The sequence below is a fragment of the Hippocampus bargibanti genome, linkage group LG10 (genome assembly GCF_051943395.1).
Source record: "Hippocampus bargibanti isolate YZ-2025 linkage group LG10, ASM5194339v1, whole genome shotgun sequence".
In the NCBI taxonomy this organism is placed as follows: Eukaryota; Metazoa; Chordata; class Actinopteri; order Syngnathiformes; family Syngnathidae; genus Hippocampus; species Hippocampus bargibanti.
In genome coordinates, this window is record NC_142743.1 from 15,300,150 (window position 1) to 15,324,548 (window position 24,399).

Sequence of the window (24,399 nt, forward strand, 5' to 3'; positions counted from 1 at the left end):
GCCACCGAGCTCCTGTGAGGAATGAATCAGCCCGTTTCCACAGGCTGATAAATTCCTTACATGGAGCCTGCACGCCCTCTTCTGACTCTTTCTGGTGCAACACGAGGTTTTCAGACCAAACAAGCATTGACGTGATGGAAGGACTGCTACAATGTGTCCTTTTTTTTTGTCAGGGGCGTTCCTTCAGTGATGTCACGTACGGACTCGTCACCAACTCAAAACAAGACTTCCGGAATATTCAGCATGAGTCTTAAACGTAAAATGTATCTATATGCGGTGGAGTCTTTGTAAAATACGCTCAGTAGAAGTCATTTGAAGCCATTTTACAAATTATGTACACAACTTGTCCGGAGACGTCGGTTGTCCTTTAAATGGACATTTTGCTCTGTGTTGAGATCATATCAATGTTTTTTAATGATTTGATCAATTTCTGCCTGAAGCTGACTTCAATTTGGGTATTAAAAAGCTATTCAATCTGAAATTACTCACAGCTATTCAAAATGGTAAAATGTCAAGATCTTACTAAAAAAAGATTCCACATTAAACCCCTTCATTATTCTACGCAGTCTCTGAAACTAAAATGTGTTGGTTGGCGGTCTAACGCATTTGTTATATGACTATTGAATGAATTTACTGTACTGATGGTACATTCACTGACCTCAGCAGCTGATCCTTGCTAAACGCAGCCAACGGGTTGGGCTTGTATGCATCGGCAAGATCAGTGATGGCCACAGTTCCCGTGCAGCCAAACGGAAGTTTGACCCGAAGGCCGAGCTGTGGCAGTATGCTTGTCACCATTCCTAAAGTGATGTTGCCGGTCTCCAGTTCATGAATGCCTACAAAACAAACACACAGTAGCCCGTTAGCTTGTTTCCACAATATAATTACATATAGGATTGCTAAATAAGTTGTGTCCTACCGGTGAGTGACAGGAACAATCGCTCAGTTTTCAGACTTATTTTGACAACTTTCGCCTTAACTGCCTGGCCAGGTTTGTACAATTTTTCAAGGTGGCTGGAATCCTAAAATAATATGAAAAGGAAAACAAAAAAGAATCAATATTAGAAAAAAAGTTTGCATTAAGCAGTTTTTGTAATGTTTCCTTTGTTTAGCAATTATTATCTTTGTGACTTCTCGTTTCATTTGTTTTATGGTAAATCTATTATACAGTACTGCAAATTTGAGTGTGAATAGTTCACGATGTTTTGGTTATATAGCGCCAACTGCTGCTTATGTGTGCACATGAGTCTGCAAAAGCACACATGCCCAATTTTATGTTAGTGTAATGACATTTGTGATAAAGATACTGTATTTATTTGGAATTTTATTTTAACAATATGCATGTTAAAAAATATATTGAATTTCACTAGTTCATCTTTTGGGGAAAAAAACTTACTTTCAGGTGTGTAATCATAGCCAGCAGTTCTACTGTTCCGGTGATAAAAATATCAGAGGTGACCTCCAAACGTTTCCTCTCTGGATGGAACTGCACACAGTTACAAAAGCATTCACCTCAGCTTAGCTTTGTGGCAAGAGTATGTCAGATCCACAACTGTTTAATCTTGCCTACCTTTGAAATAAAACATGTAATTTCCTCTCCAACCTTGTAACTGCTCAGTTTGTCTGCAGCCGTCAACGGCTTGAGTTCCATTTTCCTGTCCAGTTTACTATGAGAAAAAAACATTTTGTGGCAACATGTGAAATGGCAACACAAACAAAACCGTACGTTCAACAAATCATGCCACTGTCAAAACAGTAATGGTCAGTCATTTACCTGGATATTAGTGTTAGCTCAGGTGAGGTGTATGCTAATCTTGGCCGAGAAATAGGTAATAATCTAAAGAAAACAAAGAACAAATCATTTATAATTGTAGCAGAGCAAAACAATGAACTCAAACGCTTTTGTTCAATGTTGTCAACTAATATCTCAATTTTCTAGAGGACAAAATTTGACAAATCTGGAAATCCGGGAAAATCCAGAGGGCTTTAGCCTCTGTTGTAGATAAACTTCAAAAACATTTTTAGAGAACATTCAATGTCAAAATAATAATATCGAGCAGTCACCCATTACTGTTGACGTCTCGCCTTCCAATGACCCTGCCGGTGACAACACTGCCCACTTTAACGAAAGACGTGGGGAAGGATCCTTCTATCACCTCTGTCTCCTCCATCACCTCAGACACATGCACAAAGCCTGTGCTTCCATCCTCTAGTTCAACCTGAATGTTGGTAGGCTTCACTGTCCGTACTTTCCCCTGCACAATTTCTCCAAAGCAGTAACGAGTGTCAGAATCCATTTGGTTTTCTGCAATGGTGCGCTGTTTTTTTGGTGCAGTATGCTTCCATGACAATAGTGGGAGCCCTTGCAGTTGCTCGCAGCTGGCTTCAACGACTTCAACCGCCAAACGCATTCCTTCCCTCAACCTTTCCGAATCTGGTTGAATGACCTCGTTCAAGTGGCTTTGAGTTTGAATAAAAGTCATCTGAGCAGTGTCTTCCACAGAGATGATGGCTAGGTCTTTGTCAATGTGCTGTAAAATTGCAGAATATTTTCTCTCTTCCGTAAGCTGTAAACACACACACACAGACACACACACACACACACACACACACACAATTACGATCCACAATATTTCAGGGATGGTTCTCTCTTTATTTGTGTGTTGGGGGTTAATCTTTGCATGTGTGCAGTAGCTCGCCACTGTTCTTTACTGACTGTTGGCCCTTATTCACAATTTAGCTGACCAATTATTGCAGGAGAGAGTGACTCCCATTAGTTTCAGGTGGGCTATACCACCTGCAAAGATTAACCACCACCAGAAGGTTCAAACTCTTCAGTTGCTATCACATGGAAGAGCCATAAGAACACAAGGTTTGTCTTAATACAAATGTATCACCCCCCTCATCATGACCTCATCGGGGGAGGGACAAGCTATCTTTGTTTTAGAAAAAAAATAAACCACATCTAGCATGCAGCTAAAGACTAAGCTTAGGGTTTGGTTATAAGGGGTAGGTAGCGTCTCCTGGAGTACATCGTGGAAACGGTAAATACCTTGTACATCAGATTTTCATGTTCACAAACATCAGATTTTTTTTATACAAATCAACTTACCCTTTTCTTTTTGGAAACTAACTTGGAAAGGACTGACACATGGATAGTGGCAGACAGGATGTCAACATAAATGACAACTGCAGTCACCTTCTGTCCTGGTGTCAATTCAATCCCTTCCACAAAGAGAGAGCAATATGTTATCAAAACATAAGATCTATCAACATTTAAAATCATGTTATATTGAAATGCAGACATTGAAAACAAGCAACATCTTTGTTGTAACAATGACGACCTGTACATGCCTTTTTTTAAATTCAAATATTGCAAATATTTGTTTTGAAAGGCCATTTAAATGCACAAAAACGCTCATTGTCCGATTTTTAAAAATCAGTATGTGCAATTCAGTTCAATTACAGTGCATTAGCATTTTTATTGAAACTACGGTAATGACACACATCCATCCTTTTCCCAGACCTTTACGTGGGGGTACTGGAGCCTATCCCAGCCGTCTTCGGGCACTCGGCGGAGGACACCCTGAATTGGTTGCCAATTTTTGTCCCATGTCAAGATTGTGTCCAAATTTTGATTTTCCACCAAAACAAAATCTGATTGTATTTCATTCCATCAGGGAGGCTCATGGTTTCACAAGGCATTAGCCGATGATATACATCATACAGACTTGACTGAAAGATGCAAACATACCCATCACATGGTATTTGTTGGCCTGTATGGTGGCACCAACCAATTCATCTGACTTGAAGGTGGAACCGTCGCCATCTTTAACTGTGTCCACGGTCAACTTCAGCCTCTTGCCAACAGAAAGAGCAGCAAGCTGCTGGTAAAGATCTGTGGCTTCTGAGTAGAACACAGAGGTAAGACATTTAATCGTGACTTCAGATTAAGACTCAAATCAATATAAGAAATAAAAGCACACAAAAATGTAGATATTGGGGACCTTTCTGCATTGTATCTTACATTGTATTTTGGCTGTTGATTTACCACCTTATTATAATGTTTTTTGACTTCCTTCCTTTTTAATCACTTTGCTACTGTGAAATGTAAATTTCTCCCCTGCGAGACTAATAAAGGCCAATACCATCCAATCTAATACAATAAACCCAGCCCCCCCCTATTATGCCCAATAAATAGATTTCTAAACATGTTTTCTGATTTGGATTACCGCCACCAAATACACTGCAGTGTAATTTTCACACAAGATTACACAGTTCATAAGAATTGCATAACATGGTTATATCACGTACACTGTGATAAAACGTCCCACCTTTCAAGGCAATCATTTTAGTCACAGCTTGTCGCTCTTGCACAGCATGAATAAGTCTGGTCTGGGCAGATCCTTCTGGCAAAGTGACCTCAGAAATTTTCAGTGTGACCAGGAATCGCTTCTTCTCTTCATCCAAATCTGTCACCTTAGCAACCACTGTCTGGCCCACGTGGAAGGTGGTTGTTGTAACAGCAATTAACTGATCAGATAAGGCCTACAAGTGCGTGGACAGGAAAATACAGCAGTTGGCACAACACAGATGGAGAAACAAAGAAAACATGCCCTGCCAATGGTGAACCATCACTCACAGACTTTGGTGCAAGACCAACAAGGCCGTATGGGAACTCAACAAAGATGCCGTATGGCATGATGTTCTTGACCCAGCCAAACATCTGCATTCCAACTGTGATCTGGGAGAATTCCTTGGCTGCCACTCCTTCCTCCAGTGACCAGAGCACCATTGGCTTCTTGGTGACAGTCTAGGAGAGAAACTTAAGGAAAACAAAGGACTACTCTTTGCACATTACAAAAAAGGTCAGGAAAAAAGCATTATTAAAAACAAATATTCAGGTGTGGCTTAGGTTATTTACTTCGTTCCAATAATAAACCAGGATACGATTTTATTCTTATTCTGGAGAAAACAGACAAGGTTCGAAATGGTGTCTCCCTCCTGAAGAGCCTCCCACATCAGAGAACAGTTGGACACGAGATCTGAGAGGTGGATGGTGGGTAAGAAGGCAGAAACCTCATTGGGAGTAATGGACACTTCCAGACCATTGGCCGACTTCTTTAGCACCTTGGCCTCCAATCTCTACAACATGGGCAAAAAGTGCAAAAAACGAGGTGTTACTAGTGTCCATTGCATTGGATTTAGAAATATATTTTTTCCACATTAAAATCACTACCTCTGCATGACAAAGCAGCCTAACAGTTGTAGTTGTTGAAGTATACTTGTGGATATTGTCATTCATCCAGGTCATTTTATTCTCAAAGTCAATGGTGTGTGTGCTTGTTGAAGTACTTCTGGATATTCTCATTCAATCCGGTCATTACATCTTCAGGGTATTGATTTGATCGCAACTGTATTGCTTCGATCAAGAAACACAGCCACTCCTATTGTGATCGTTTCAGAATCAGAATGCCTTTAATAGTCCCACAATTGGGAACTTTGCAATGGTGTTGAAATAGGGAAAAAACACAAACACACTCACTTTCAGCCAGACTGTTACACCTGTGCTGCAAAGAGAGCTGAGGCCGCTCGTTCCTACCAACAGGCTTTTTAACAATCATATGTGAATGAGAAAAAAAGCTGGACTCTTGTATTGTAAATAGCACAGCCACCTTATGTTGACTTGATACAGTTGCATATATCAAATATGCTTTTTTTATACTTTCACTCAGTACAGTTCTTTATAAAACATTTTGCACAGTCACAGTAAACATTTCAGTCCTCTGACATTTCTATTAATCTTAGAATACTTTGTTTTTGATCTTTTCACATATCTTTCCCACCTCAGAGCCAAATTGGGGCTTTCCAATTTCTTCTGTTTCGCCCTCTGCCGCAGACTTAAATGACAGCAGCATTTTTTCGTTCTCTGGATCACACTGTAGAACCTTTGCCCTCAAAACCTTTAAAAGGGAGACATGCATAAAAAACAAATAAAAACTGTTCCAATGCATCTTAACATGCTTTTGCTCAATAATAGGATATATTTATTTACACAATTTTGGGATTTGTCTCTTATGAGCCAACCCTATTGAATGCTGCAGCAACTGTGAGTTCATTATTCTTTTTCACCTCGCTTGGCACTAAGTGTTTGAGAACTCAATAAAAAGAACCCCCCCCAAAAAAAAAATATGAGGACTTAATTTCAGATAGCAGAGACTCAAGACACCCACCATTTATATTAAAAAAACTGATTTATCATATGTCTGCTTTAATCAAAGGAAAAAAAGATATACTTTTCTTGATTGCTGAAATACTATATAGTAGCGTACCAGCTATAGTTCATAAGAGCTCACCTGACCAATATAGAAGACTTCCTCAGGGTTGACAATGGCTTCAGAGCTGAGTTCATTGACTGGCACCAGGCCCTTAACATTGTTGTAGAATCGAACAACGCATCCAAAGTTTTTGACACAGACAATGTAACCGTGCGACACTCGTCCGGGACGAGCATCATCATAGCTAAGGAATAATGGCAGCTGGCTTCCGATGAGGGCCTTCTTCCGGGTCAAATACAGCTTTTTGTCTTCTACATTCACTGAGAGCACCTGACAACATGAAGAGCAAAATAAAACATAACACAACTTTTGAAAGATGACACATTCGATGAACATGTTTCTTGATTCTAATAAAGGACTGACCCGACATTTGACTTTCATGCCCTTGGTATACTTCTTCTCAGGGTTCTTTAAGACGATGCTCGATAGGTGGGTAGAAGGAACCAGCCCTCGAATGTGGCTTGACAAGTGCACCACCATGCCATGATTCAGCAGGACAGACACTGTCCCCTTAAAGGGATAGACATGTAAGACTTGGTTAGAGACAAAACATTACATCAAATTTAAAGGACAACCGACGTTTCCGGACAAGTTGTGTCCATAATTTGTAAGATGGCTTCAAATGACTTCTACTGAGCGTATTTTACAAAGATTGCACCGCATATAGCTATATTTTACGTTTTAAGACTCGCGCTGAATATTCAGGAAGTCTTGTTTTTGAGTTGGTGACGAGTCCGTACGTGACGTCACTAAAGGACCGCTCCTGACCGTAAAAAAGACGCATTGTAGCGGTCCTTCCATCACGTCAATGTATTTTGCTGTACTTGTGTGGTTAGGGGACCTCGTGTTGCACCCAAAAGCCGCCAGAAGGCCAGAAGAGGGCGTCCAAGCGCCATATAAGGAATTTATCAGCCTGTGGAAACGGAGGTGGCCACAGGAGGTCGCCATTTTGTGCCTCTTTTTTTGGGTGAGAGATTTCCCCCCAATGTTGTCTCAAAATGGCACAAATAAATTCTTTAATCGATTGCAAACATGTATGCTTTCCTCTTCAGAACTATTTGAATCATACTCGTAACTGGATGTGTAACAAGAAAGCATATTCTCCGAATCTGAAGCCATTGTTTTGATTCACTAGCAATGCAAAACGTCTTCGCGTGACGTCACGAACTGGGGGCGGGACTTTCTGAAAATGCCCAATTCGCAGCTCAATTTTTTGCAGATTTTGGACACTTTAAGTCATTTTTATTGCCGTTTTGTATTTGACTAAAAATATCATACTGCGCGTTTTGGGTATTTTAGATGTTATAAAACGCTTTTCTGATGTCAGTTAGGAAACAAAAAAGTGACGTCGGTTGTCCTTTAAATAATAGCAAAACAGGAAATCACTTTTTCAGTTAAGTTTGTAATCTTACAAATAAAATGAATCTATGTTGTCTGAAGAATGTTTCGTTTTCACCACTTTCATTTCTGTACTATTGTTCAACCTGAACATACTTTTTAATTGTAACCGGGAATTGCAATTGTTACATTTTGTAGATAACTGCCATTACAGGGTGTTGTGAAATGGACCGATAGTGGGGACTAATTAGGGACATGGGTTAGATATAGCCTTTTATAAAAGTGTCAAGTGTGCTGATATGCGACTGACGGAGCACTTCAACACCAAAATGCCAAAACAATAATAAATCCCAACACTACGTTGAAAACCTCCCATTAGGTAATCATTGTATGGATGTAATGTAGATGTGCTGTTTATCAGCCATGGCAATGCACTTTATTTTCTAATAATTTAGGGTTGAATGTTTTTTTTTTACTTAACAAACGTGATTTAAAAAAAATCTATGTAAAATAAATAATAACTGCCATTACAGGGTGTTGTGAAATGGACCGATAGTGGGGACTAATTAGGGACATGGGTTAGATATAGCCTTTTATAAAAGTGTCAAGTGTGCTGATATGCGACTGACGGAGCACTTCAACACCAAAATGCCAAAACAATAATAAATCCCAACACTACGTTGAAAACCTCCCATTAGGTAATCATTGTATGGATGTAATGTAGATGTGCTGTTTATCAGCCATGGCAATGCACTTTATTTTCTAATAATTTAGGGTTGAATGTTTTTTTTTTACTTAACAAACGTGATTTAAAAAAAATCTATGTAAAATAAATAATAACTGCCATTACAGGGTGTTGTGAAATGGACCGATAGTGGGGACTAATTAGGGACATGGGTTAGATATAGCCTTTTATAAAAGTGTCAAGTGTGCTGATATGCGACTGACGGAGCACTTCAACACCAAAATGCCAAAACAATAATAAATCCCAACACTACGTTGAAAACCTCCCATTAGGTAATCATTGTATGGATGTAATGTAGATGTGCTGTTTATCAGCCATGGCAATGCACTTTATTTTCTAATAATTTAGGGTTGAATGTTTTTTTTTTACTTAACAAACGTGATTTAAAAAAAATCTATGTAAAATAAATACATATTTGTTTTTTTTTCTGATTTGAAATCCAATCCGTGACCTAAAACCATGATAGGTTCTGAACCCCTTTTACCTATTGCACCAGTCCTCGACAATATTTTCGAATCCATCTCCAAGAAGAATCATTAAGAGCTTTTCAACTGAGTATAGTAGTTAAACATTTTTTAACAGTAGCTAATTTATATTTCATCCAAGTCTCAGAACATACCTCAACAATCTGACCAGCCCGAAGATCGGAGTAACGAAAGAAAGGTTTTTCAATCACAGTCCTGAAAATCAAGTGAAATTAGTTGAACGCTGACTTACAAAGGGGGCATGATGCAAAGAATGATTTCACATACTTGCGTAGAGTAGCAAAATGAATTTGGTCAATGGGGCTGAAGTCAATTATCCTACAAGTGTGATTGAATAAGGCGAGTAGTTTGCTCTCATTAGCTGGCTCCTTTAGCTCCTTCAGGTTATTCCTCTGTCAGAAGGAAAAATAATGTACCAGGCAAAGGAGTTTTTTTTTATATCCAAGATATAATGTATATAATATGAATATTTCATGATTGTTACTCACATGTACAAATGCGAGAGTTTTGTCAGGCAGCTCCAATACAGCTCCAGACATGATGTGCATAGAGGTCATCTTGCAGTCCTTCACCACCTCACCGACTCGGTCGCCGCAGGCAGGAATGGTAATGATTCGAGTTTCAGGTTGGACTATGTGGTCACGCAAGCTTAACCCCACCAAGCGGGTGGATGGGTCCAGATATAACACGCGGGCCAGCATCTGCACAATTGATGCAAACATACAAAGCAAATGGTACGAAAATGAAGACATACAAATGTCTAACCTGACTTGAACATCTAAACCAAGCTGGGCAAAACATGGAGGTCGCCATGAGCGCAGACAAGTGGAAATATCTTCATTAAGCCAACTTTGCATTGTCGTAGAAGGTCGTACAATTTGTATGAATTGTTCTCACAAAAACGACCCATCCTTACATTGCTGCCCTCAGTGTAATGAGCAGCCATCTCTCGCTCCATGTGAAGGATGTTCACCTGACCGCGGAAAGCGGACAGGAAGCCCATGAGCAGTCCATTTTTGGTCACCTGCAATACAGGCCTGATTAATTTCAGCCCTGTCAAGACTTCATTTGTCATTATTTGTGGTCATGCATTTGTGTTTCAGTGTCGTGAAACTTGAACAGAGCTTTGAACAGAAGTATTTTTTTAGAAGTTTTAATTTCAGTGTTGCTTGATGGGAGCCTCCGTGCCGAGAGGTGGGTTTGGTCCACTACAGAGGACGTCATCCTGTGGATTCCCTGGACCTGACTGGGGCTGCTAGGGAGCTATGCACATTGAAATGAGTTTATTAGTGTCTACCTGAGTCGGAGTGGTCTGTGTGGCGATATCATCTGTAGATGAAAAGGTTTCTTCAGCCATCGTCTGTACTTCTTTGATGGTGTTGGACGTTTCACTTCTCACGCAAGAGGCTTTGTCAGCGAACTAAAAGGTTTGCTGGTAACTCTGGCCCTGTATATATAGCCCTACTAAAAAACTACAAGGGGTCCTTTGGCAACACAAAATTAATACTTATTTAAAACCGATAAACACTTGAGACAAAAATTAGCGAATCCAAAATATAGGCTGCCAAATGAAAAACAAATTAACGTAGTTTATTCGATACATTGTAAAGAGTAATACATTGGGGAGACTAAACAAATTCTCAAAAAAAAAAAAAAAAAATCAACATCGCAAGGATAATGCTAGTGGGCCTCAATCTGCAGTACATATGCACCAAACGCTAGCAACCACCCATTTGACGACAGTGAGGTTAAAATCTTAGCGAAAGAAAATAGGTGTTTGAAAGGGGAGCAAAATAAGCTATTTTTATAAAACAGCAAAACCCTTCACTTAATCGCCATGGTGGGGTGAGGTTTAATTTGGATTGTGTTTACAACAGACTTCCTAGATCATTACCACGTAGCTTAGTCATGCTGATGAGGCGATACATGATTGAATAGGGCAATGAGGCCAGTCATAGACCATAATCAGTCAGGACAATAGAAGTAATCAGTGTAGCCTCAGGGAATAGTCCTCTGCTCTCCCAAACCTTAGAGCACCACACCTCTGGAGAGAGAGAGAGAGAGAGAGAGAGAGAGAGAGAGAGAGAGAGAGAGAGAGAGAGAGAGAGAGAGAGAGAGAGAGAGAGAGAGAGAGAGAGAGAGAGAGAGAGAGAGAGAGAGAGAGAGAGAGAGAGAGAGAGAGAGCGAGAGAGAGAGAGCGACAAAAGCTACTAGCAAATTTTAGTCCACTGACAAAGCCTCTTGGATGAGAAGTGAAACGTCCGACACCTTCAAAGAAGTACAGATGACGGCTGAAGAAACCTTTTCATCGATGGACCACTCTTGTACGACTGAGAGCTTACACAGACGATATCCTCTGCGGTTATAGACTGCGGTACCTCGGCGTGGATTGCTCCCACAGAATGTTTTCTCGCATGAGTTTCAGTGCCTTGCTATATTTCCCTATTTTCACTCAGTATGCATTGCGTGAATGTGTGTACATGTGGGTCAGTGTGTTCTTATGGGCATGTTTGTATTTACAGATAGAGATAGGAGGGGTGTTTTTTTTGCAATTGACTGTTTTTATTTCTGCAAAGCATTTTGTGTTTACTTTTAATGGAGGAAAATGCCAGACAAATAAAATATGGTGTGAGAATGTTAACATTACAGATTATACAAAACTCGGCCTACCTTTCGGACTGTTGCTTTAACAAGAAGTCCCGGAAGGAGGTTAGTCAGGGTCCATCCTTGTTTGGATTCAGCAATAGCTCGGCGAACAGCCAAGGGCTTGGCGCAGAGTTCTAATACATATCCATTGTTCTTCACTTTTTTTATTTGACAAGTCAAATACTGGCCCACTTTCAGCTCTGGGAAAGACGAAAACAACTATTGTCACATCTTTGACCTTGAAAATGAATTTCAAGAGCAAGGGAGAGGATAAAACAATTCCGATTTACAATACCATTGTTACTGTTCTGTTTATCCTTTTCAGCTTTCTTGGGCAGGAAGGCTTTGGTTCCATCGACACCAATGTCAACTATGCAGCCATGATCTTCAAGGCTCTCAACACATCCACTCAACACCTGAAAACAACAAACAGTGACAACTGATAAGTTGTGAAAAAGGGATTCTGGGTAAGAGGTTCTGACTTCTGACTTGCCATGTCAGCTTTCAGAGCACTTGATGTAAGTGCGCTGTTGACGAGCTTTGGATTGACTGAGAGTTGGATGCTGATTGTGTTTCCTTTGGTGGTGTCCAACTTTGCAACCACGCATCTCAAAATCATGCCAGTCGAGAAGAGTTGTGACAAAGAACAAATGTCCTGTCATGGAGAAAAAACACATAGTTCTGTCACTTGAAGCCAATGAACAAATCCACAAAGTGTGTTCGTGATTTTTTTCCTTTTATTTGACAAGTCAACATGGAAACCATACTCAATGATTCCAAATTCCAGTTTGCGAACACATAGGGCGGTGGTCAGCAAGACACAGCACGTCATTCTCCACAATTAATTAGTCAATTTAATCACAAAGGCACATTATGTATTTAATAATAATAATAATAATAATAATAATAACAATATATTACATTTTATTTGTAAACAACCCAGTCATTTTGATAGTAGGCTAACATAGATACATATCGTATGGGTTGACTTCATTATAAGGCTTATATAAGTCTTTTAATTTATTGTGGCTCAATCCACATTTTTTGATCCAGCTTGGCTCTTTCAATATTTTGGGTTGCCGACCCCTGACCTAGTGATACATGAGTTCATGGCATGGGATGTGATTTGCTGCTTTTCCAAAATCTAAATGAGAGAGTCACAGATGAAATTCTCATCAAAGCATGGATGACCGATGAAAAGATTTATTTCTAAGGTCTCATTTGTTTTTATTTTTGATTTGAGATTAAAAAAAGTCAAGGCCCAGGAATGATAACATTTAGGGAAAATACTCTCATTTCAGAATCAGTTACGTTCTGCTTTTAGAAAATCATGTTTGATTGAGTGAGGGTGTTATGCAATGCCAAAAGCACTGAGTTACACAAGGCAAAAAAGGTCCGGAACCAATGAAATAAAGTTTATCTACCTCATCAGCTGAATCCAGTTGCTCAGTGAGCAGCTTTGTGTATGAGTCGCAGATGTTCCGAATGCTGAGGAATCCTTGTAAACCACAAGGTAGACCAACAGTCACCTCAAAGTCTGAAACATCTTTTACACAACCCAGCATCAGCATGCCTTCCTTAACATCCTGTGAAGGAAAAAAGTGACATTTTGAAGACATTTTCCAACTTGAGAATGTTATAAATCGACACGTTTTCAATGTAAATGCCCTAATCCATTCCTAGCCCAGCCAAAATGCAAACAAATGTTTTCCAAAGCTTAATAATGCATCAAAATGAGTAACAAATACAAGTCTTAATTAGATTATTGTACAATACATTAGAGTTGTGCATAAAATACAAAAATTAAGAACAGAGTAAAGAAGAAAAATTATGGTCATGAACTACGAACTCATCGTTTTTGCCCTCTTGGGTTCATGTTCTCTCTCAAAAATTGTTTTTGCCTGCTTTTTGTAAAGAACTGATCCAATGATATTTGCTTTTGTCGGATTTTAACAATCCTTCGAAAACATCCAAAGGAAACATCAGCGTAGTGAACGATCACCCAACTTTTTCTGGGTGACTCACATTTACAGAAATCTGAGAGCGCCTCATATTTATTTAAAGTGTAGATGTGTGGCTAGAGGCTCGGGCAGTTAAATTTCTTGTCCTTTCTATGTGACAAGTGGAAAACATTTATAATCACTCCATCATATTGAATAATCCTCCCTGAATTTGGTTTGTATCATTTTTATGGCTAGTTATGACAAGATTTCACGAGCCGCATAAATGACTTGGAGGTTTGCATCTGCCATGTGGGCCATCAGGTTGATATCTGAGCTATATTATCTAATTCTTTAGAATTCAGTGTCATTTGCTGTTTGTAATGTATTTTGTCCTGTTGTAATGTGTGTGACTTTCCTTACTCGTGTATTACCTTAATATGTAGTATTTCCAGACATTTTGTATCCGCATTTAGAGTCAGGCCATTTCCATCCGTCCCGGCAGTCTTTTGCTTCTTGAATTTCTTATCTTTTGAACCCCCCTTCCATTGCTGAGATTCTTCTTTTTCGATAGACTGCAGTAAACAAACGAATTGCTTAGAGCATGGGAAAATTACACAAGCCGCTTGAAAAGTTACAAGTGAAAAGTGAAGACTTGGAAAGAAAGCAAGCATAGCAAGGAGAACAATCTCAACTAAAGTGGCTCGGGTGGATTGTTTTGTGCTACATGCCAGCTCTGAATAAAGGATGATCAACGATACCTCGTAAAGGTTGTCCACTTCAACCCGTGAGTCTATTTTATCTGTACGAGCCTTCTTAACTGCTCCACCTCGAGGAAAGTCTTCCTCTGTTGATTCCATGCCTTCTTTTTCAGCTTTCTATGAAACAAAATAATGTAATGACGACATCATGAAACTTGCAAGTCCCATTTGACTTGATAATCAGTCTTGTGAAAAACAGGTTTATTAAACTGAAATGATCACATTTAAAACACGATTCGATGTGGTTTAATGCATTCTATGCTACTACTACCCAGCGTGATAAATCAGACACTGCGTGCTAAAGTATGGTGAACACGTGGAAAATACAAACTATATGACATTAAATATTAAACGTACAATATGGTACAAACGGGTTTACGTGAATTTAAAAGTGATGCGACCCGTGGTCCAGAGAAGTTTGATCAGTAAAGCGCCGTTAGAAGATTCATTAACTCACGTGTTGATCAGCACGCCATAACAATGACCCGGAAAAGGAACTCGGCTAGTCGGTTGGTCAGGCCTGGCGAATCACAAACAATCGCAAATATTGACATTTTAGTTGGCCATTCAGTATTCGTATTTAATGACGTTGCTTCGCTATGACCAATAGAGAAGAATTTATCAATTCTAAGTAGGCGGGACTTCCTTTCAAGTCCCAGCATCGAGGCCATCGTTGAAGGGCACAGTTCTAACGAAAGCTCCTCAAGGTAAGACTTTTACAACTATAACTTGTGCTCACTTACCTTACATTGCTAACTACGACAGCATTATTTGAAACGTGTAAGTTTCCATCATGCAATTGGCTTGCCTATTTCCCGTAATACATTCTTTAGCTAATGATAATGCTATGTAAACGTCTCACGGTTAGCTTCGTGTGCTAACAAGCGACCAACTTGTCAATGTCAAGAATGGATGAGCTTCGGTTGCAGTCCTTCACCCACAGGAAAATAAAGCATTAGAACATGCGTAAAATAAACTCAGTGGAAATGTGCATTAATGCTGGTTTTTATACTCTCACAAATTCAACTGTATAACATACTCTCTAATTGCACGATACTGGCTTCCAAGCAAATGTCATATTCATGAATAATAGAACGTAATGATCTTTCCGTTTCACCCTGATGTAGGTTCACTATCCATCATGGGAGGTCATGACGCAGGTTCCCAGCACCAGTTCACTGGGTTTGCAAAGTACTTCAACGCATACACCATGGTTGGTAGGAGAAATGTAAGTTAGCAATAACTAGACTCGCAATGTAATCTATTCATTTATTTCATGAATGGTTACTTTCTTTCTAGTGCGTTTTGGCCACGTATGCTAGTATAGCAGCAATTGCGCTCTTTTTTAAATTGAAGCCCAAGAAAAAAGCAGCAATCACAGAGACATAAAGTAAGTACAAGTTTTGACTAATAGTCTGAAACATATACATTGACATAATTTTGCATCAATGAACTGTGATTTGTGTTTCTTTTATAGACATACAATTGCTTTTTGCCTGCTGGGAGCGGAGAAGGCAGCTGGATGTTCTTGTAAGATCATAACTGTTTGTTGTCCCTATGTTAACAATAAAGACCATTCATGTCCAAAACATAAAAAAACATTTTTATTTACACATTTTATCTATTAAAAACACTATAATACATGAGTGGCAGCCAAATGTTGAGCTGTACTTGTAATTAATTTTAACATGGTTATTAGGACAACATATTTGGGTCCTACATCACAGTCAAGTGTAAGAATTGATAAATAATAAATGTGCTATTTATCATTAGATGTTTTCGCACTGCCCAAAGCTATTTCAAGCTTAATTCAGTTAAAGGTCTTATGGGTTGTAGCCACCAGCAGCCAAGAGTAGATTTCTGCGGGTAAAGTGAAGGTGTAGGACTGGTGAAGATTTAGTTGTGTAGCAGCCAAGCAGAAGTTCCTGTGAGTTATCTTGTAAATGAATGTGTCCTGTGGTTGCAGTGAAGTCGTCAGTCTCCAAATCATCAAATGCTTTCATGGCATCCCACAGGCGAACCGTGTTATCCATAGAGCCTGGGGAACACAAAATACTTGAATAGCTAGGTGTATTTAAGAAATATAGCACATGTATAAAGGTATAGTATAGAAACACTAGTCGTTTCTCAATGACAACCTTACACTGCACCTTTGTCAAATATGCAGTCATGCAATGAGAGATGTCCGAGTGAAACTGGTGCGAAAACAGTGCTGCACCTCTTGACCTAGAATGGGGTTGGTGTTTTCTTCAAGGGCACCTTGACAATAGTTAGGAAGTAAACTGGCATTTCTCTCAGACAACTACTTGCTTTTTTGTATACATGTTGTGGATAGTGACTCAAACTGTGAGTCTCCAGTCCTTACAGACAAGCTTTTGCCTAACCATTTATAGATCCAAGTGCCAACTCTCCATGACACCACATGAGAGCTGTATCAGTTTATCTTGCATTAATAATTTGGAGGCCTTGGTTGATTTAAAATTGTCCAGAGACTCAGAAATTCAGCCCGTCAACAGAAAATGTTGCATTTCTGTAGTCCTCCAAGAAAGCAGATTATCTCATGAAATCTTTGCAAGACTCTGCTTTTATTGTGGGAAACAGGAATTAAAAAATCTTATTTTTCTAAATGTGAAGGGCCAAACCAGTAACTGAATTATAATTTGGGCATTTTCTGCTTTGTCAGTTTTGGATAATGTTCTACTTTTGAATGAAGCGATGAAATAAAAATGTGATTGATTCAATAATTGCCAAAATGATATACAGATTAATGATTAAAATAATCATAAATTGCAGTCCAGCATGACACGATCAGAATGAATATACTTGTGAATGGCTCAATGGAGCATGCTATAGCAGTCATGTACATACACAACTACTGTACAGTAAATTACGCACCAGAGGCAAGAATTTCACCATCCCTGCTGAACTTGAGAGAGTAGATGGTGTCTGTATGGCCTTTGAGCTCTCCAATCATGAGTCCATGACCAATATCCCAAAGAAGAACTCTACCATCAGTTGCCCCCGAAGCCAAAAACTTCCCGTTGGGAGAGAATGACAGGGCATGGATGGGACCCTAGAAAATGCAATACCAAGATGTTATACTTTCCTTTGGCACCTCATTGTTGCTGTGAACATCAATTTACAGTGTGGACCTCACTGTGTAAGACCACATCAGGACCATGTTCAATAAATTATGAATGTTAAAAATGTTGACCTTGTGACCTGTGAAGATGCGAACACAGTTCCCATTCAAGACATCCCACAGGCGGATGGTACGATCAGATGAACCCGTGGCCACATAATTAGAGTTGGGGTGGAAGCGGGTGCAAGTGATGTCAGCTAGGTGGCCAGCAAACATCCGCAGAGGCTGATAGTGATCTGTAACCCAAAGACTAAAGGAGGCAGAGATTAGATTCAGATAGAGAGATTTATTCATCTTATGGACACTGTGTGTTTGGCAATGTTATGAAAGCTTGACCTGAGGTGCATTTATTTCTCCTTTTTTATCATGTTTTTTTCAAACAAAATTTGTTAGTCACGTTTGTGAAATACTTGCCAGGGTTGTAAAAAAAAAAGCGACATATTGCGACACAATCGCTAAATTGGAAAAAGCACTCCACTCTCTATATGAATCAAACGTAAACGTTGATCCTTACACACACCAGACAGTACTTAGAGGGCTTCAGAAGACAAGGTGTAAAATAACCGGGGTACAGTATGTAACATTGTTGACAGAGTTGGGTATGTCAAGTACCTAAAATGCAGATCGCTGAAACTGCTACTTCAAAATGTCACACTAACAGGTTGCTCTAAAAAAATTGTGAGGTAAGCAAATCTTACCGGGCAACTCTGTCATGTCCCCCGGAGACAAAATAGTAGCCATGAGGGGAAAACTGGGTGTCCCACACAGGGTAATTGTGACCTTTGTAGCCCACCAGACAGGTGAAGGTTTGAAGACTCCACAGCCTCACCGTGCCATCTTCAGAGCTTGACAATAGGTAGTTCCTAAACGTGCACAGCAGTGGTCACTACACTGGGCTTGTGCTGCTCATATATTGCACGCTGAAGCAGCTCATTCAGGAGCGCATATGATCCATGCACCAAAAGCAGGTGGCAAACCATCTTTTTTGTTTTACCTGTCTGGGCTGAAGCTGATACCATAAACAGGACCACTGTGCCCGTACAAGAGCTTGGACTCACTTGCCGTCTTTTCATCCATGATCCTCTCCAGTACATCATCTGACTCTTTATCTATCAGGTTTAAGTCTGTAGCAAGAGAAACAACATATAGTTAGTCCCGTTGGACAAAATACTGCTTGATGATGACAAACATTGGTTCAGAGGTTTACAAAAAATAATAATCCACTCAGTGCACATCATGTAAAATGGCAAGAAATCCTCCTATGAATTTGACGAAGATATTTCATCCAAAAGGCTTTGTCAGCGAACTAAAATTTTGCTGGTAGGTCTGGCCCTATACAAATATCCCTGCTGTCCAGAGGTGGCGGTGCCAAACCTCTGCTATGATAGGTCCCTGCTCTATGGTTGGGGGGAGCAGAGGACTATTCCCTGAGGCTACACTCATTACTTCTATTGTCCTGAGTGATTATGGTCTGCGACTGGCCTGATTGCCCCATTTGCTCTGGTATATATAGGGCCAGCGCTACCAGCAAAACTAGTTTGCTGACAAAGCCTCTTGGATGAGAAGCGAAACGTTCAACACCTTCAAAGAAGTACAGATGACGGCTGAAGAAACCTTTTCATCGATGGACTGAGAGCTTACAGACGCCTCATATGAATTAAAATTTTCTCTTAATGTGTAATGTCATTGAATGTGAACACCATTTTATTTGTTTGTAGGTAACATTGTTCCATACGTTATCATATACAAGGTAATTACTTGAGACGACTGTAATTGTCGACTCACTTTACCTGCTGCTGACTTGACTTTGCGAAGCTTTTTGGGAGTGACACTCCACACTCTGACTGAGGAGTCAGCGAAGCCTCCGGCAATTAAACTGGAGTCATCTGTGAAGTCCACAGCAGTTAAACCCTGCAGGAAACATTTTTAAAAAAGACATCAGGATACAACAATTGAGTTGACCGTCACCCCACCTGAACACCAATTGAAAAATGTGTAGTAGGGGTTCCAGACCTGGTATGCATTAAGAAATGAGTAGAAGCAAATCGAAGGGAGATTATCTGGTCCCAGTCGAATCTTCTTGGTGGCCTCTTTCATGTACATGATTTTGTCCAGTTTGTCTGAGTCCTTCAGTTCTGGAAGAGGTATCCTGAGGAACAGAGCTCATTTTTCAGTAATTATGAGACACGCATGTAGGTCACAAATTGGTTCAAGACAGCAAAAGTGTCTATGTTTGAAAGATCAATCTAAATCTATACCTTGTTTGTGAAGGTGCATTGGGATCCTGCTTCTTGCTCTTGGAGCCCATGCTATCCTTTTTTGGTTTCTTCTTTTTGGGTTTACCTTCCTCGTTCTCTGCTTCCTCATCCTCATCATCAAGTGGTAGTTCAATTTCCGGTTCCTTCAGCAAGCCATAATAAACCTAGCGGGGCGTTGATAAAAGTGGCAGGTCAAACTGGGAGCCTGGTTCAACAGCTCAGCTGATTTTCTCATTACTTTGTACGTCTCCACCATGATTTGTCATTTTATGTTAATTCTGCATCTTGTCAATCAATTGTAGACATTTTTCAGTCTTATTGGCCATTATGTCTTGCGTTTATTATTTTACTTTATGTTCATTGTTTTGTTTGGCGCTTTGTTACAGCTTCAGCTGTTGTGAAAGCGCTATTTGAATTAGGATATAAGTATGTTTTTTTGGCGCAGAGTATAAGTTCTTTAGTTTTCACATGCGATTTTTCCTGTGTTTACAAAAGCTCTTTTTTATTGAGTTTGGGGAAAAATGCAACTTGTCTCTAATGTTATAAACCGCAAGAAGCTAAATCTGCATGAAGTTTCTTCGTCAAAGAGCCAAAACCTCCCATCAACCCCAGGTGCCATCTCAACACAGAGCTGAATGTCTCCCGAAGGAGCAGAGCTGCGACTGAAATTTAGTAAAAAAAGAGTGTGAGTCAGACAAAAATATTGAACCAGGCCTTTGGTATGTATGTTACTCTATCTGCTGGAAAACAATCCTTGTTTGTTTACTTTCAACCTCAGTTTGAAGAAAAAACCCCAATGGAGCGATTACAATTTCAGTATACTGGGCATGGACAGTATATGGTCCGGGAGCTTTCATACTGGTTTTCTGAAACTTTAAGCTCGCTACATTTTCTCGCCTACTAACAGCTAAAAACACAATGCGTGCAACAAAAGCGAATAAAAGCCTTCACCTGCTGGGTGCTATCATTTAATTATTACAGTAAAGTCTCGTTATATCGATATCGGTTATATTGATAGTACTGCTTATTACGATACTATTTCTATGAACTCAAGGAGAAAATTACATGCCCGCAGGATCGGATATATCGATAGTCCGGTTATATCGATATTTTTTTCCGATTCCCGAGAATATCGATATAACGAGAATTTACTGTATATAGATTTGAATTTGAAAAGAGTGTTTGTTATTGTATAATTATTTCAAAAAAACATCCCAAAAACAATAATATATTGAATATTGAATTTTAAAAAGACTATTTAGATATTTATGATTCTATAATTATTAAGAATCAACCTAATAAAAATAATAAAATTATCGTTAATATTTTATAAACACCGCACCAACCTTTGCCTTATTGGCCTCTCTCTTGCCCTCTCCAGCCAGACTACCAGACATGGCATCAATCTGGCTCTTGCTGCGTGGCATGCCATCAAAGATGTCAATGTAGAGATGCTCCTGGATGATATTCCAGATCTGATTGTTCTGACGCTCTTGTAGATGCCTTTTGAGCAACTGGTACGAGTCCCGGGAGATGCGCAGAACAAACTTGCTGGTGCGGAAGTCGAGCAGAGTCTCGTTGCCTCTCATGTGCTCCCTCTTTGTCAAACCCGATAACACTTGAAGGTCTTCTCTGTAGTAACACTCTTGATCCCCGCTAAACCTGTGATGGGGTTGCATCAGTTTAGTGGAAAGGCAAGCGGGCACAGGAAGACAATCTTTCCAGGAAAACTTACTTTTCAAAGAACGCCTTGGCGACAGTCTCATGGTTGTTGTATACTAGTTCCAGGTACATGTGAACAAACAGTGGGTAGAAAACCTGGGACAGTTCTGCTCGATGACAATCCAAAACTGTTTCGATAAACTTTTTTAAACCGCCGTAATAAACCTCATAAAGGGGTGGGTCTCCCTGCTGGCTATAAGCAGACAAGACCACACTCACATCCGGCTGGTCCTCTGCGGGTGCAGCTGAAACACAAGATTACATTTCGATATTAGCAGAAAATGTTGAATATTTCTATTCACAGTCAATGAGTGTCCTAGTACATTTTACACACTTCTGTTCTCTTTCAATAAACCTTTCGAATGAAGTCAGCTGGGATAGTCCCCAGCTTTCCCCAACACTTAACAGAGGTAGTGATATAGAAAATCTATTCCTGCAGACTCTTGAAATAAATAAGGTTACGAAAATATTAGAACCAAATCTAAAGGCGAGACACGGATCAGTTCTTCAAAGCCGAATAAGGATTCTCAGCTTTAAAAATGCACAATATTACATCCAGCTATTGTATTTTATGTCAATGTAACATGCATGTATAACTTTTCTGGAAGATAATGTTGAGGTCTTATAGGAGTACAGAGATATTTGTATTACTTCGAAATCTGAGTTTACTTTTTCTAACCAGTGCATATTCCAATTGTGAATATTTGTATCGAAAAAGGCGGGACCAAACGTTGCTAATAATTTCAAATTAATTATGCAGATAATGTACTTTACTAAGTCTTTTTTTAAGAAATCAACATTTAAGTATAATACATCCGATATGGCTTATAGTAATGCAAATTCTTTATTGCTTGTGGTTGTTTACAAAAAATATGATAAGAGGACATTGAAAACAAACAACATATTAAATCACAGTCACAATTGTGGGGCAGCGAGAAAGTCTGCAATGAGATAATTTTTTAAAATAATGGTTTATCTGTGAATTTTGTCCATTTCAGATACTTCCGATGGGGTAAAAATATTAGAAAAATATTTATAAGCACTATAGATCACGCGTCAAAAATTACAGATGACGGCTGAAGAAACCTTCTCATCGATGGACCACTCCTGTACGACTGAGAGCTTACACAGACGCGTCAAATGAATGGAACACAATACCGTAAACCGTCGTGTAGGGAAAATATGCAAACAAAGGTGTGTGTGGGGTTATTAATTGAAAGCACAAACGTTTAAAGTACATCACGCATGCACGCGGGTAGTAAAATGAAAATAAATAAATTCTCCGTGTGCAAAGTTTTAAACTGCACCTTTGACTGGCGCCTGAGTTGCGCAGGATGTCACTCGGCTCAGAAGAGAGTTGGCATCAAGACCTCCTCCTTCCACGGTCCCGGGTGTCCCTCCAGATCCCGAGGATGCATCACCACCTTTCAAATCAAACAGATCCTGGGGTAATCCAGCTTCGCGGCGCAGAATGTCAACAGACTCGGACAGTTGGTTCTTTTTAAGGAATTGCAGAATTGCCAGCAACGTTTGCTTCTCCTCCAGAGCTCCCGTTGCAGGTTTGGAACTTCCAATCGAACCACAAGGTCCAGGGGACGCAGAAAGTACACTCCCGTCATTAGCATTGCTGTTTACCACGGTATCGACGGGTGGTTCTGTTTTAATGTCCTGAATTTCAACAGCGTCGGCCATACCGCCTTGTACGGCCGCCATTTTCGAAATGATGTGCGCATGCGCAATAGTACAAAAAAGTTAAACCCTCGTGGTTGTACATATCCCCATATGATTGGCTATCTACCACCTACGTCTGTACGAGATGCCCTCGTTGTGGTCACATGCTATAAGAATTTCATGCAACATAAAGTAAAAAAAAACTCAATTCCCGTGAAGTGAATTTCGCGTTTTTTCCATTCATTAAATTTGTTTCATGATAACTGATAGAAAATCAATTCGGTATTGCTGCTGCGTCCACGTAGAACGATTTCGTTGTTTTATGAGTTTAAATATTTGCCACTCAAAACTGAATCTGAGTTGTTGAAATTTAAATTTAAATTGCTAAACTTAAATATTACACTCTTGATTGGGTTATAAAGTACATTCGGAGACTGTAACATAGTTGTATGTATATTGTATTTATTCCAGTTTGCTTTATTTTACATTTAAACACCATACATGATGTTTGGTACTTCACTACAAGCTTAAAATGAAAACCCGCAAAAGCATAACTCAACTAACTTCAGCAGTGCTGTATGGGTTTCAAGTAAGGGCTGTACAATGCAAATGACAAAGGTTTGGGCCCTTGGCAGTATTTTGCTTCGAGACCCCGAAAAGTCTGGATCGATCCTGGAGAAAATTTTGATATGATACTTTATATGTGAAGATGAACATAACCTAAGCATGCAATATTGTTATTGTTGGTAGTCCTTGAGGTTCTTGTGGCATACACTTGAAATTTCATAGCGGTGTTTTGCTCCTGTCTCCTGCTATCCAAGCCGTAAAGAAGTGATTGCTGAGTTCAAAAGTTGGTAACGTATACAGTAATACTTTCTTCATCACGAGGACTACGATCGAAGCCTGAGGTGGGCAAACCTTTTGACTCAGGGGTCACATTGATTTTTAAATTTTCCTTTCCATTTACATCACATGGTCACAACACTGGGTTTCTTCTTCTTTTCCTTTCAGCTTTTCCCTTCAAGGGGTCGCCACCGCAAATCAGTATCCTCCATCTTTAGAGGTTTGATCCGCATGTTTGTTTTGGCCAAGCGTTTACATCGGATGCCCTTCCTGACACAACCCTCTGTATTTATCCCGGCTTGAGACTTATTAACGTGGACTAAGTTTTGCCCCACTGTGTGCACATTTTATGACAAGTACCTATTCATACCAGGTGGGGGCAGTTTAATCACACATCACCCGTGCCCCACCCACCATCCAGGGCCCAGCACAATGACCTTCTTTACAAAGGTGACAAATTGAACTGCAAAGGAAAACAAAGCAAATGCTGTGAGCCACTTGGAAATCGAT

The 24,399-nt window shown here is 39.7% G+C and overlaps 3 protein-coding genes across 4 annotated transcripts in view; 1 reads left to right on the forward strand and 2 right to left on the reverse strand.

The window, feature by feature from the left end:
- Positions 1-14,729, reverse strand: part of pdcd11 (programmed cell death 11) — a 23,801-nt gene extending 9,072 nt beyond the window's left edge. Inside the window, exons 1-25 of one of the 2 annotated variants that reach the window (XM_089005569.1) lie at positions 14,711-14,729; positions 14,254-14,370; positions 13,927-14,067; positions 12,977-13,138; positions 12,046-12,207; positions 11,848-11,968; positions 11,577-11,752; positions 9,823-9,930; positions 9,395-9,607; positions 9,174-9,298; positions 9,041-9,101; positions 6,702-6,848; positions 6,357-6,608; positions 5,847-5,963; positions 4,951-5,145; positions 4,643-4,813; positions 4,335-4,548; positions 3,755-3,907; positions 3,113-3,225; positions 2,065-2,567; positions 1,775-1,837; positions 1,571-1,667; positions 1,397-1,486; positions 920-1,022; positions 659-836 (exon numbers count right to left, since the gene is read on the reverse strand). In XM_089005569.1, coding sequence (XP_088861695.1) covers positions 659-836; positions 920-1,022; positions 1,397-1,486; positions 1,571-1,667; positions 1,775-1,837; positions 2,065-2,567; positions 3,113-3,225; positions 3,755-3,907; positions 4,335-4,548; positions 4,643-4,813; positions 4,951-5,145; positions 5,847-5,963; positions 6,357-6,608; positions 6,702-6,848; positions 9,041-9,101; positions 9,174-9,298; positions 9,395-9,607; positions 9,823-9,930; positions 11,577-11,752; positions 11,848-11,968; positions 12,046-12,207; positions 12,977-13,138; positions 13,927-14,067; positions 14,254-14,352 — 3,764 coding nt within the window. In that variant the 5' untranslated portion in view covers positions 14,353-14,370; positions 14,711-14,729. Of the gene's footprint in view, positions 1-658; positions 837-919; positions 1,023-1,396; positions 1,487-1,570; positions 1,668-1,774; positions 1,838-2,064; positions 2,568-3,112; positions 3,226-3,754; positions 3,908-4,334; positions 4,549-4,642; positions 4,814-4,950; positions 5,146-5,846; positions 5,964-6,356; positions 6,609-6,701; positions 6,849-9,040; positions 9,102-9,173; positions 9,299-9,394; positions 9,608-9,822; positions 9,931-11,576; positions 11,753-11,847; positions 11,969-12,045; positions 12,208-12,976; positions 13,139-13,926; positions 14,068-14,253; positions 14,371-14,610; positions 14,641-14,710 lie in introns of those variants that run through there. The other variant, XM_089005570.1, reaches the window with a different exon arrangement.
- Positions 14,730-14,840: 111 nt separating this feature from the next.
- Positions 14,841-15,852, forward strand: atp5mk (ATP synthase membrane subunit k). Its single transcript, XM_089006805.1, has 4 exons — positions 14,841-14,960; positions 15,381-15,481; positions 15,553-15,643; positions 15,731-15,852. The coding sequence occupies exons 2-3, from the start codon at positions 15,395-15,397 to the stop codon at positions 15,640-15,642; spliced, it is 177 nt and encodes a 58-aa protein (XP_088862931.1). The 5' UTR covers positions 14,841-14,960; positions 15,381-15,394; the 3' UTR covers position 15,643; positions 15,731-15,852.
- Positions 15,836-23,384, reverse strand: taf5 (TAF5 RNA polymerase II, TATA box binding protein (TBP)-associated factor). The gene is made up of 11 exons (XM_089006804.1): positions 22,683-23,384; positions 21,389-21,620; positions 21,000-21,315; positions 19,654-19,817; positions 19,409-19,544; positions 19,186-19,306; positions 18,390-18,519; positions 18,094-18,258; positions 17,468-17,645; positions 17,149-17,326; positions 15,836-16,291 (listed from the first exon to the last, which is right to left on the reverse strand). The coding sequence occupies exons 1-11, from the start codon at positions 23,086-23,088 to the stop codon at positions 16,077-16,079; spliced, it is 2,241 nt and encodes a 746-aa protein (XP_088862930.1). The 5' UTR covers positions 23,089-23,384; the 3' UTR covers positions 15,836-16,076.
- Positions 23,385-24,399: the final 1,015 nt, after the last annotated feature.

What these genes read in the sequence shown, in the direction of transcription:
- atp5mk (XM_089006805.1), top strand. Translation starts at nt 15,395, where the DNA reads ATGGGAGGTCATGACGCAGGTTCCCAGCACCAGTTCACTGGGTTTGCA. An exon ending in CCATGGTTGGTAGGAGAAAT is followed by an intron (nt 15,482 to 15,552) that starts GTAAGTTAGCAA and finishes CTTTCTTTCTAG; the next exon opens with TGCGTTTTGGCCACGTATGC.
- taf5 (XM_089006804.1), bottom strand. Translation starts at nt 23,088, where the DNA reads ATGGCGGCCGTACAAGGCGGTATGGCCGACGCTGTTGAAATTCAGGAC. An exon ending in AATGCACCTTCACAAACAAG is followed by an intron (nt 19,545 to 19,653) that starts GTATAGATTTAG and finishes TCTGTTCCTCAG; the next exon opens with GATACCTCTTCCAGAACTGA. An exon ending in ATCAGCTTCAGCCCAGACAG is followed by an intron (nt 18,259 to 18,389) that starts GTAAAACAAAAA and finishes GTGCACGTTTAG; the next exon opens with GAACTACCTATTGTCAAGCT.